General features: G+C 36.9%; 1 protein-coding gene across 1 annotated transcript; it reads left to right on the plus strand.

The window, feature by feature from the left end:
- The first annotated feature begins 2,000 nt into the window (after positions 1 to 2,000).
- Positions 2,001 to 12,039, plus strand: LOC115629113 (lysophosphatidylcholine acyltransferase). The gene is made up of 9 exons (XM_030525442.1): positions 2,001 to 2,449; positions 4,918 to 5,063; positions 7,422 to 7,907; positions 7,973 to 8,110; positions 8,172 to 8,297; positions 8,364 to 8,514; positions 11,320 to 11,421; positions 11,482 to 11,623; positions 11,686 to 12,039. The coding sequence occupies exons 1-9, from the start codon at positions 2,228 to 2,230 to the stop codon at positions 11,820 to 11,822; spliced, it is 1,650 nt and encodes a 549-aa protein (XP_030381302.1). The 5' UTR covers positions 2,001 to 2,227; the 3' UTR covers positions 11,823 to 12,039.
- Positions 12,040 to 14,006: the final 1,967 nt, after the last annotated feature.

Genomic DNA, 14,006 nt, shown 5'->3' on the forward strand with positions numbered 1-14,006 from the left:
CATGTATTCTAATTTAATTTAATTAATTAATTCATTCATTCATTTTTTTTAACAATTTAATTTTTTTAATTTTCTTTTTTGTGGAGAGTACAGGCTATTTTACTGTCGGGCTTGCTCGACTGTAGCGTTCTATCTTGTTTATACCCTGTACGCGTAGGGTAAAAAGGGTATATTAGGTTTGTGCAAAGTGTGTAACAGGCAGAAGGAAGTATCTCAGACTCCATAAAGTACATATATGTATATATTTTGAATCAGCATAACGAGAGAAATCGATCTAGACAGTCCGTCTGATAGTCCGACCGTGCGTCTGTCTGGATGAACGCCTGGATTTCAGTAGCGACTGTAGCGCTCTCTCATGTTTTGATTTCAATTATTGAATACCTAAATAGAAAGGAACGCTAGAATCGAGCCGGCTCAAATAATATAAAAATCTTCAATACATACATACATAAACGGAGACATAAGCATAAAATTTGAGTTCAAAATTCAATAAAAATCACTAATAGCGGGGTAGTTGGGGGTGCATAAAAAAAAAACTCAAACTCGTACTTTCTCGGACTTAGGAGTGTCTGGATACCAAATTTGGTTATTCTAGGTCTTATACTTTCTAAGATCCTTGCGCTCATACAGACAGACGGACGGACGGACGCACATACGGACATGTAAATCAAGTAAAAAAGCTAAAGTCGGGTGTCCCGACTTTGAAATACTCTGTACATATGTTTACAATAATTATAGAAAATAAAAAAAATTAAGAAAATGAAAAAAAAATCAAATAATCGGTTTTACCTTTCTCGGTATTCGAATTCACGTAAAGGGTGTATAATTGCACATTTACATAGCAATTGCGTCTGTGTGAGTGTATGTACATATGCCTATGCGCATCAATTCGTGTCTGTGTAAGCATTTTCGCAGTCAACCAAACAGCAACATCAACAACAGCCGCGGGCAGCGCTTAAGCAGCGCTGCAGCAGCAAATATATTTATGGCTATAACTTCTTGGTAAATCGGTCTATCATAGTGAAACTTGGCATAAGGACACATAATTACTAACTGGGGGTATTTGCAACATTTTAGTTCGAAATTCTAAGAATTACGGGAGTTAGAGAAAATCGCATTTGTGGGGGAGAGGGCGGAGGGAGGGAAATTCCAAAATATGCATTTTCTGCGTATTCACACAAGGCACCTTGGACTAAAATTTGGTGTTCCTAGGTCTTATGGTCTCCGAGATATAGGCGATCATACGAATGGAAAATCGGGAAAACCCCCATAGGGGGGAAGTGGGGGGAAAATCAAAAAAATAAAACAAACTCGTATAGAATACACACATAACGCATCTTTGTGCAAAATTTGGTGTCTCTATCTCTTATAGTCTCTGAGATCCAGGTGTTCATACGGACGGATCGACTCGTCTTGTCACGCTGATCAAGAATATATATACTTTGTGGGGTCTGCCACGCCTCCTTCTGCCTGTTACATTTTTCAGCTCCCGCAAACCTAATATACTCTTGTACATTTCATGTACAGAGTATAAAAAGACATTGATCATATGCAAAATGAATCGTGCTAATTTTCAAACCGTGTTAAATCAAATCCGAGTAAAAAAGACCGTGTTAAAACAGAATTAGGTGTATTCCTTTCACCCTTTGGGTACAAGGTTTAAAAACACTGCACTTCTATTGTCCCACTACAAAACATTTTTAAAATGAAATGCAGAGGGCGCTTCGCTCACTTTCACATGTTGCTGAGCAGCTAGAGTTGCCATCTAAGCAAATGCCACTGAATGATTTTTTCGATTTATGGACAGTATTTCTAAAAGGGCTGCCACACTTACGAAAAACTATCGAGTGCGAAAGTATCGCTTAGCCTGCCAACTCATAGAATTCTACTTCATTAAATAAAGCGTATGGCAAGCCCAGTAAATATCACCGATGTTTGTTGTTGTCATTTTGTGTTGTTGTTTCCGCTGCTATTGAAATACATACATACATAGTTTCGTCGCATTAGAGATTGTAATTCAGTTTCGTTATTCGACGCTGCTGTGCATGCTGCTTTATTTTAAGCCTTTTTTGTAGCGTACACGCACGCAACAGAAAACCAGAAGAAACGGAAGTGCAAGTGCGCGTGTGTATGATTATTTTTGCGCCGTACGCAAAACAACAAAATCACAGAATCAGAAGGCAGATAAAAAACGTTTGACAGCAAAAACAATTTTAAGTCAGTCAGAATGACTACGTCCACAGTTAATCGACAACGACATCGTTCAACAAACGCGGCATCAACAAGCAACGATCCGCCATCCGACACTGATGGCATAGACGACGGCGCGCTGTCGGGTAGCCTTGCCAAACGTGATTCCGAGGAGGACAGCTGGGCATCTAAGGGCTACAATTACATCAATCCGTTTGTGCATCGCATACAAATTGATAGTCACATTGAGATAGCCAAGGTATGAGACATTGCAACAATTCTGCTTATGTATGTATGTACATATGTCTGCTTATATACATATGCATATATTATACATGCGTACATACAATATATACGCTACGCAAGCCTGGCGCAACGCTCCCATTCATTCATGAGCAGTGCACATCTACAGCGTTTTTATACCTGTATTGTTATTACTGTGTACATTTCATTGGGGCAGTGGCGTGACCAGAAGGGCCAACAACAAAAGAAGCAAAAATGCCCGCCCACTGAACGAATACATTCGCACAACATAAGCACTGACACTGCGTCATTGCCAACACCTCTTAACGCCCGCCATGTGTTTTATTTAACTTTGTTCTCGCACTTTGTATTTATCTATACATACATACTTATGTATGTACTCTGAGACAATTTCGCACATAAACAAAGATGAGCGCTTTCGTGCTTGTTGGCTGCACTTCCGTGGCTTACTTTTGCCAATAAGAAGGAGGCCACGTACGCATCCATCGCACTTGACATGCATAAAAAGCAGCAACGTCGGCGCCGATGCAGAAGTCGGCGTTAGCACCATTGTTTATTACATTACATTTTTCATTATCTGCTTTCTTGCCCATTATCCCAAGTCGTCTGAAGGGTTAGCTAGAAAATAAAGCAACTATGCCGACAGTCGTATGATTTGTCTTGTTATTGTTGCTACTGTTGTTGAGGGTGTGTGTGTGTGCGTGTGTGTGCGTGTATGTGTGTACTTGTGGCCATTTGGGGCTTACGCATCACCTACCATTATCCCCGACGAATCAACTAACCATTTCTGTAGCCGATAGCAGAAGAGTGAAAGCGTATGAAGGAGTCGATCTGTTGAATCTGTTAAATGGCATCTAAAAGGAGGCCTGGTAAAATAGTATGTAGGTTTGTTTGTTCGTTTGAAAACCAAATGCCCATATTTTTGCGCACTATTTGGACCCTGTTTCAATTTGCACTGCAAATGGCTTCAAACAAATTTGGGTGGCTTGGTATGTTGCATGTAAAAAACACATCTACCAAATGGGATAAATTAATTAAATTTAACAAAAAATAATTTAAAAACTATTGAAATTTTTTTTTATTTGTGTGAGTATTTTTTAGGGTATTGAAGAATCAAGTCAAGTCAAGTCTAGAATTCCATTCTTAATGCCTATTTTTACAGAACTCTCCCTGTTTAACTGATTTTGTTATTTGGGGATTCTGAATAGCGGTAGACAATAACAAACAGATCGTGTTCAACATTAAGCTTACTGGCTTTGCACAGCATTGCCAATTTTCTGTAGCGGGTTATATACTGCTATCGTGATTATTACGAACTCACACACTCTTTAACAATTAGTAAATACATATTGAGTGCGGCAATCGTAGCTTTGGTGCCGTAAGCATTCATTGTTATTTGTGGTTTTTGTTGTTCAGTGAATCAGTTTGTTTATTTGAATGATCGGCTGTTGCTGTTGTCGATGACGCCAAAAACAAAGCTGCTGGTTGATAAGGCGTGATTTTGTTTACTAAGCCCTCTTATACATACACATGTACATACATATGCAATACGCATCCATGCATAGGCATAGGCATTTGTTTCAGAAAGGCCTGGAGCCATGAAAACCTAATGACCAAGTCACACTTGGTCTGGCGCTTTTTTCGTCATGTCGTGGGGGGTATACTTGCGCGCTAAAATTGAAAGTCTTCCGCATAACCCACTAGGGAAGCGGGCAGTCGACCTACCAGAAACACGTTTCTTTAGCCCCTCTACCGCACACGGCGCACGCCTCTGTATCTTAATTTGATTGCCTACCTACTTCATCTGAAATGACCATGTTGCTAAGGTCAAGGCGTGTTGTATGACATTGGCATGCTTTTCTTGAGTTGGCGGTCTCGAGCGGCATGCAAGCATCATATGAATAAAGATTGCAATATATGTATGAGTGCATATTTTGTATTTATGTGGACTACAACGTTTCCATCCGCTTTACCCTTGGCTATAGGGTATACAAAGTAAAAAAGTATGTTCAAATTTTGTTCTTAAAGGCAATGAAGAATATATAGCATCGGTTTAGTCCAAGATGTTAAGTTCGCTCTTTTTAAGAATTCAAGGAATTGCGTATGTATTTGTGTGCGAAATACGAATACTTGTATGTGACAATTTTCGTAGAGCTCAAAGGTTACGAGACACGAAAAAATAAAACAAAATGTTTGTACGCTCATTCTCTAATTACAAAGTTCGTGCTTCGCTTTTTTTTTCTTTTTTTTTTTTTTGCTATGGACAGCCACTTTTTAATTGCCGCCATCGACACCTTATCGCATGATAATTATTTTAGACGTCGGATAAGTAATAATTTCAATCTGGAAATCTTTGGCGTCGAAGACGGCGTAAACTAACCCACGATCCGTTAGCTTACGTGTGTGATTCGGTACAAGGCACTTATGTATGATATTATTTTATGTATTAAACTAATTTTTCAGATATATGTTCTCACTGTACTGTTATTGCCAATTCGGGTAATGGGTTGCGTTCTCTCATTGCTTTCCGCTTGGATGTTTGCCTGTATTGGACTATATGGGATGACATTAGATGACCTGAAGGCCAAACCACTCACTGGATGGCGCAAGTAAGTCTAACATTATCTTAGCCAATGCCTTATACTTGTAGTACTGAAAACTGAACAACTGCAGTTTATTGCTACTGTAGGTATTGTAGCTACTTATAACACGAACAAAATCGTCATGCGTATGTATGTACATATGTACATACATACATACATAAATGTATCACTATTTTTATAACATGGGAAAAACCATGCGCTGCTACAAATTTTAGGGCTTCCCTTTAGATATCAAAATAATTGTTTTCTACTCACATCTGTATAGTATTGTGAGGTTGGTGTATTTCAATTATAAATACACCAACCTTATCTAATTTATTAGGTAACGATTTACGGTCAACAATTCTCCCAGCCGTTTAAGGCACCGTTACGCTCAGCATGGTACTACTTGTATGGTTAGATATATAGGCATATATAGCAGACCCGCAAAGTATATGTACATAGGTTCCTGATCAGCATAAGGAACTAGCTGCCTGAGTATGGTTCATGACCAAATTTGAGCCCTTTTAAAATCCAAACGCCCAAATCCGAGCACCTTTCAGAATTTTCCTACTGGAAATATTATCTGTTAATGATTATGTGTCCGCGAAGTTTCATCATGAAAGGTCCATTTGAATGTGAACTTAGTGTCTTGTTTTATCATTCGGTAAAAATAAATGGGAAAGTTAATTTGTATACCCTGTACCCAAAGGGTTAAAGGGTGTACTAGTTTTGTGCGAATGTATGTAACACACAAGAGCGCAAGGATCTCAGAAGGTACAAACGCTAGAATTACCAAACTTAGTATCCAGGTTCCCCTAAGGTCAAGTTTGCTTTTTTTAATCTACTCCCCCGATACTAGTAATTTTCCATAACCCGTAATTTTTAGAATGTCGAATTTGGTAATTATCCCGTTAAAGATTATTTGTCCGTATGCCGAGTTTCATCATGATAGGTCAATTTGAAAGGAAGTTATAGCGATATAAGTAATGTCTGTCCAAGCTCTGTCTTCACCGGCACTTGCATATAGACACGCATAGACACGATTCTGATATAAATGCATGACTACTTATTTATGTATGTATTCAATATGGGCATTTCCGATCTGACGTGACATTCGTACGAAAAAATATTAAATAAATAAATGAAAAAGTAAAATTTTTAAAATGTTTTGTTTTATAGTTGTAATAGATGTAGTGCGGTGAAAAAATTATAGCATTCGACCTTCAGGTTTATAAGATATAAGCCAAATTAAGCCCTGACGTGACGTTACAAAAAAAGGAAGTGGCTTTTGGATTGAATTACAAAATTGCAAAACTCTGCGAAATGGGAAGGACATTTTGCTTGCATTTTTGTCAGTAGGCTTTAAATAAAAATAAGTTTATTATTCAAGTTATACTTGTATAACTTAAAAATTTGTGCTTGTTTTTTTTTTTAATTTGAATTATGGTCTGACGTGACGTTACATAATTTCCATTGGAAAATTTGTACTTAGTATTGTATTTAAAAGCATTATTTAACGCAAGTTTAATTGTAAGATAATGAGTTTTGCCCATTTGAACGCACCTTTGTCCTGAAAAGTTGAAAAATAATTCCAGTCAAAAACCTTGCAAAAAAAAAATCAAAAGCAAAATCAGGAAATCTTCGTGCAATGAACTTATATTTATATTTTAATTTATTTGATGATTCCGCCTGATTAAGCCGTAATTGAAATTAAATTTAAAATAAACAAAATACCATGCAATGAAATTATTTACCATCTGACGTGACGTTGCACACTTTTGAAAATCAAAATAAAAATAACTATTTGCTGAATTGCTGATATTTTTATTACAACTAATAAGCTTTATCAAACTTTGTTTAATTTAAACTTTTCACGCACTTGCGATCATCAGCGTAGAGATAATGACAATAAATGATATTTTTCTGACGTAACGTTACATTAGAAGATCGGTAAAAGCAAATCAACAATTTTACCGTTAATTGATATTGGTTTGCTCTTCTGCATTTATCTGAAGGTTTGTTGTTGTAGCTAGATTTTTGCCTAAAAACGCAGTTGCACAATAACTCTTAGAATCGAAAATGGAAAAGATAAAATGCTCTTAAAATATACGAAGCTGACGAAAACCTGAACTGAACTTTGTAGGTCTATATTTTGCCATTGCAAATAGGTAAAGCTTTGAACTCTTTAATTTAATAAAATTTTAATATTTCTCTTTAATATAACAAGTAAAGAACAAATTTTATTTCACTGTCAGGCTTGCTCGGCTGTAGCGTTCCATCTTATTTTTCAACATGATTAGTAGTTCTTGTAGAAAGAACACCAGGTGCTCCTATTCGTCCAGCCAAACACTTAACAGTCTCCAATTTCTTACGCGTTTCCAGGCACATGCAGTATTTGACAGCGCGAGCTATGCGAATGCTCTACGCCTCCGGTTCGTTTCACTATGTCAACATGAAGGGTAGCCCGGCAACGGCCAAGGAGGCACCCATTTTGGTGGTTGCACCACATTCCTCCTATGTGGACTCCATACTAGTCGTTGCTTCGGGACCACCCTCGATTGTAGCCAAACGTGAGACGGCTGACATACCTCTGCTGGGACGAATCATTAACTATGCTCAGCCCATCTATGTACAGCGTGAAGATCCGAATTCACGCCAGAACACCATTCGTGAGATTGTGGAGCGTGCCCGTTCCCCGGAAAATTGGCCACAGGTGGTGATCTTTGCCGAGGGTACCTGCACCAATCGCAGTGCTCTCATCAAGTTTAAGCCTGGAGCTTTCTACCCTGGTGTACCTGTGCAGCCAGTGCTGCTCAAATATCCGAATAAATTTGACACTTTTACGTGGACTTGGGACGGGCCTGGCGTGTAAGTGCTCCAAATATTGCTTTACTTAAATAACCCTGAATTTTATATGTCCTTTTATTCTACAGTCTTCGCTTGCTCTGGTTGACCATGACACAGTTTTATAATCGGTGCGAAATTGAATATCTACCCGTCTATACGCCCTCGCCGGCTGAAATAGCCGATGCAAACTTGTATGCCAATAATGTGCGCGATGTTATGGCCAGGTTCTTACTTTTGGATTATAATTAACTGTGATGTGATACGACATTTATTTGTATTTTACAGAGCACTCGGCGTACCCACATCCGACTATTCCTTCGAGGATGTCATTATTATGAGTAGGGCCCGTGATATGAAAGTTCCCTTCCCCGGTGATATTGTGGAAATTGAACGTACGCTCGATCATTTGGGGTGAGTGCCTGCACTATGAATATTCAGTGATCTTTTCAACAGATCTATATCCACTGTCTTATATAGCATGCTTGAGTCGAATCGTGATGCTGAGCTATGCAATGAATTTTTAGCACTATCAAACACTGAGAAACTGGATATCATTACATTCGCTGAATTACTGCAGATTGATCTCAAGAGTCCGCACCTTCACAAATTGTTCTCCTTATTGGATCACGTAAGTTGCCTTGAAAGTTGCGTTGCTTTTATATCGTTACCTGCAATTTTATTAAAATAAGCAGCTACGTCATTTAACGTTTTTTGCTCAATTCATCAATGCCCCAATAGTTTCATTTGTTTAAGATGAAGATAAAAATAATGTTTTCAATAGAAACTGATTGGGAATAGAATAGAAAATTACTGTGTATGTTAGAGTACGAATACTTTCCGGGAGCACATTTGGCAGTACGGAAAATATTATCATCAGTTGTCAGGCGCGTAAAATTAATGAGCTTTCACATACGCTTTCTGTTTCTGAATATGTGTGCAGTTGAGAGTTGCGCCAAAGAGTCAGCAACACCGCCAACAGCTGCGGGCGGAGCTTAAATTTATGGTTATAGCTTTCTTTACAATGTACATATTATGATGAAACGTGACATACGTCCGTACATAAACACTAACCGGATGTAATTGACAAAATTGAGTAAAAAAAAACTCCATGAATTGCGGAAGCTATGAAAAACGACGAATTAGCTGGGGATGCATCAGAAAAAAGATCTTGACCTGCCTAGGGCTTAGGGAAACCTGGATATTCCATCTTTAGTGGGTGCAGGGGTATTTAAGAGCTTTGCACGCTCTGCGTTAGTATTTCTTTCTTGCTATTATTTTTTAGCGAAGTGTGTTTAGTCGAGCACTTCTTTCCTAGCATTTCTTTGGATAACCCTTTAAAAATCTCTTCCTCCGATGAGAAAAATGAAGGGTTAATTATGAATTTTAACAATCAAATGCCAATAAATAAGACTCCCTGAACTGGCTTAGTAAAGAAGTACCTTCGTCTTGGTCGGTCGATCCCATGTGTGGTTTTTTGTTCGATGAACCCCACTCCCCCCAAAATTAATGATATACCATAACTATCGTCACTCTAGTTCTATACCTAGTTCGACTATTGCTGTTAGTGCTTATTTATCTACAAGCCAAGTTTCATGGCAGCATTGCGCATACCTGAAAGGTACGAGAGTATATTAGGTATGTTCCTTGAAAACGTCTTGTTAAGCGAAATCGTGTTAAACGAGCCATGTACTCCATACAAAATAAGGGGTTCTAGATTTCGAAAAATGCATTAAAAATAGTCTTACTGTTTAAGTTTTCAAAAGTTTAAACGGAACGGTATATTAGGTTTGTGCAAAGTATGTAACATGCAGAAGGAAGCATCTCCGACCCCATAAAGTATATACATACATATATTCTGAATCAGCATGACGAGATAAATCGATCTAGACATGTCCGTCCGTCTGTCCGTCTGTATGAACGCAAGGATCTCAGAAACTATAAAAGCTGGAACAACCAAAGTTGGTATCCAGATTTTCCTGGGTCCGAGAAAGGACGAGTTTATTTGATTTTTTTTTAATTCCCACCGTTCTCTCTTGTTTTCTTTTGCGGCCATTGTAGAAATTGCCTATCAATTTATTTCATTCAACGGTTAAGCCATTTCACTTATCACAGATGCTTTAATCTTACTACATACATACATATGTATGTGCGCGTTTGAAGAAGTGACGCTTCTGTATAGAAAGTGGGACTTCCCCTTTTCTACACATTCTCTCATGTGCGGTAATACATACTATACACAAAAATATTTACGCAACAAGCGACAAAATATATAAGATAAGAACATATGATCAAGAGATCAGCATAGCGATATGGGTCGATTTAACCTTGTCAGCCTGTCTTTTTATTCGTCCGTCCGTATGAACACCTTTATCTAAAAGACCTTAAGAGCTAGAGGCACTCATTCATACACGCGATTTTGGTTTTTTGAATAGGTACAGGGTATTTAAGAGTTGAGCCCGCTTCACTCTAGATTTCATTTCCTGTTTATTGTAAAATACCAGGACGGGAATATAAAGTATTAGCTCGATATATACTGAACTGAAAGAATAGAATTGAAACTTAACGGCGATGGGTGGAAAAATGAAAGTGGAATAGGAATGACAGGGAAAACTTTTATTTATTTATATACAGCTTAAAGGTAATTAAAATTACAGATAAGCTATGGTGGTCTAAGCTATAGCGACGTAGCCTCAAGCTTAACTTAAAAATAATATGATTTTTTATAAAGAATTAGTTTTATATACAAAAGTTGATGGGTGCATTAATGAACATTTTCGGGAATTCTAAGAGAACTATAATTTATGAATTAGAATGGGAAAGATAGATTTGCGACTCATGAGGAAATAACTCTGTGCTATTAAAGACAAGGACGGGAATACTTGTATAGTGGGTAAGGGACCTCAAACAATGAAATTGCAACATTTTAAGCTTTACGACGACGTTTCTTCATCGCACATTCCACAGCAAGGCTATATACTTACATTCCATACATATGTACATACATATACATATGTATGTAAATGTATGTTTGCTTCGTTCTCGCTCCGATAACTCACCAGTTAAAATACATACATATAACATAAAGAGTTGGGTTAAGCCGTATCACTCTATAATACTCTGTACCCAAAGAGTAAAAACGTATTCGGGTTAAGTGAGGTTATCACGCAGGAGGAGGCGTGGCAGACCCCTCAAAGTATATACTCGTACATAGTCATATATGTATGTATATATGTATATTCTTGATCAATTTGACAAGACGAGTCGAGTTGATGATGTTTGTTCCGTCTGTCCATATGAACGCAAGGATCTTAGTAGAATAAGAGCTAGAATAGCCGAATTTGGGATTTTTTTGCATTGTAGGATTGTAAGCGGAGGGGGTGATATTACTATTCTATATTACTTTTCTATTCTAAAATATTATTTTCCTTTGCAGAGGCGTACGGGCACAGTGAGTCTCAAGAGTTTTCTGGTCTGCTCACTCTTTTGTAAATTGAAAAACAGCTGTATTTTAGCATTCTTGCGTGCGCTTGTTCTGGTAATAAATTTGAATTAATTTCAATCTCACAACCCTTACTAATCGGCCAACGCTTTGCAGATATATTGTGAATCAGAGGAGTGCATTGATCGTGCTAGTTTTGTCAAGCTGATGCGTCATGCCGGCGGAAAACTTACCGAGCAGAAGGCTCAATCGCTCTTTTATGCTATAGACACTTCCAATTTGGGTTACATTTCGTTTGGTGAGCACGATTTCTCATCAACTTTATGCCTGTATCTATTTATTTTGGTTTTCTTTTCGCAGAGAGTTTTGTTCAATATACACAAGAAAAGCCAGCCTACAAATCTCTGTACCACAAAGCGGAGCATATTAGGCGGCCAAAACAATCGGCCAGCGCTACATCCACAACTACCGAAACAACCTTGGCGTCGTCCAACTAAGGAAGACCGACAAAGGCATTCAACTTGGATACCCCGACAATTCGATCCTGCGCCAAAACTTAGCTGGCCTTTAAGTTAATTTTAAGCAGAAAGTTGAAGAAATATGAAAAACTGTATAACTGTGTATTTTTAATATTTATTTATGTGTATGTGCGTAGATTGACGAGTTTTTTTTTGCACCATTAATGTAACTATTTTATTATATTACTTAAACTCAAGTCATTTCGTCTTTGTGATTCTTATTATACATACAATATAATGTACGTTATAAAAAATATTTACATATATAGTGGCAGGCATACACATGTGCTACGATACAACAAATATTAACAACATTATGAAGCATCAATACTGCTTTAAATAAATAATGTTTCTTCCATGCCAAATGCTTAGGAGGAAGAGAGGGATTTTTAGAAAATTTTTAGCGCTCAGGCTGGAGATAATATTATCGAATTTGTTTCATGAATATGCGACCTAGATATTTCATATATGTATGTATTGATTTTGTTTTCCCATAAATAACTAAGACGACGCACTGTTTTTCGTTCATATTTGAAAATATATCAGAACATCTAAAATATTAATAGCCCCAACGATATTAAATGTATAAATATTTTTCAGTCGCACTCCGTAGTCATTAATAAAAGAATCCATATAAGTGTTAAGCCCTCCTTCATAAACATACACTCAGATGTACGCATTTGCATATATTGTTTGTATAATTAATGCAGTTGTGATCATGTTATATGAATTATGGATATAATTATCTTGAAAATCAAATACCGTTCTCATGGGCCAGCTTGAAAGTTAATAAGTAAACGTGCACTCCAGAAAAATAGTTAGCTTATATTTCTTTGCACATTTATTTAAAGTTCTGTAGTTGATAAATGGCAGAGGCATTTTTTCTTGTTTTGTTAGTTGTGTTGGTAAATGACTGTTGAATGCAACTTTAAAACCAAATAGACTACACATATATACATATGTATATGTTTATATTTACACTGCAAGTATGCCATGGTACTTTTTTAATAGCGTAGCTGAAACATACGTAGCTGTACTTAAAGATATAGAAGTATGTATACATGGATAGAAATGGTTTACACTCACTTATTGTAAGACATATAAGTAGTATGTATGTAAAAGCACACGTGCAAATAGGATACGCATACACAGTTGTAAAAATGTTATTTTCAAGTTAAAACTCATACCCGGACTAACATCATGCATAAGTGGTCTCTCCAAATGTGCCTTTGGTATTATTTGATATTGATTATAAATTTGAATTAGTGTCCTTTGTTATTGATATTTTTTGACTAAAGAGCTACAATTACAATCAATCTATGGATATACATATTTGCAAAACTGTTACAACTTTTTTTTTTTTAATTATACGATTTGGAATCTGACTTTATTATTTTTTTGTGCTTTTTATAGACTTGTTAAATTTGAATTTGAAAATATACAAGTAGATTCTATTCTTTTTTCAGGATCAATATTTCATAAAAACAAAGTTAGTTGCTAGACCCAGGCGAAAAGGGAATGCAAACTTTTTGAAAGATCTGACAATGTGATAGTTTTAAGGTCTGAAAGAATTGTTATGAGTTTATTTGCTTTAATTTTCTTTTAAGATGATGGCACTTTATTATTATTTCAATAAAACAATGATCCATAGTTTAACATTTCACTCATAAAAAAACTAAAACATATTCAAACACATAATGAAAATGTATGTAAGAGATATTATTAGCATTTAAGCACTTAATATTATCCCACAGAAATAAAACAAGAAAAGGGGAAACCCGCCCTTTTGAGGCGAAACCGAAATTAAACAATCGAAAACTGCTCAAATACATATGTGTGCTTATATTAAGACCAGCAATAAAGACAGTAGTTTATTTCAATGATTGGATAAGGGTGTAAGCGCCAGCTGCACATCCGACAATCTAGAATGGGCGTTCTCTGCCGACGTGATTTAGATACGCCCCCTAATCGACATCGTGGGTATCGCATGTGTGGCATTGACAGTTGAACATTAACTGAAGCCGCGAGTGGAAGTTTAAGCGTAACTTCTAAAGGACTCTTTAAGTATATGTACATAATTTTATTTTTTTCTGTGGTTTACGTTGAGTGCATTAGAGAAAGTAAAATGTGCCAGTGAGCAAGCAAAAAATGATTTGCATTGGA

The sequence above is a fragment of the Scaptodrosophila lebanonensis genome, unplaced genomic scaffold, assembly GCF_003285725.1.
Source record: "Scaptodrosophila lebanonensis strain 11010-0011.00,11010-0021.00 unplaced genomic scaffold, SlebRS2 tig00000136-arrow-arrow-pilon, whole genome shotgun sequence".
NCBI classification, from domain to species: Eukaryota; Metazoa; Arthropoda; class Insecta; order Diptera; family Drosophilidae; genus Scaptodrosophila; species Scaptodrosophila lebanonensis.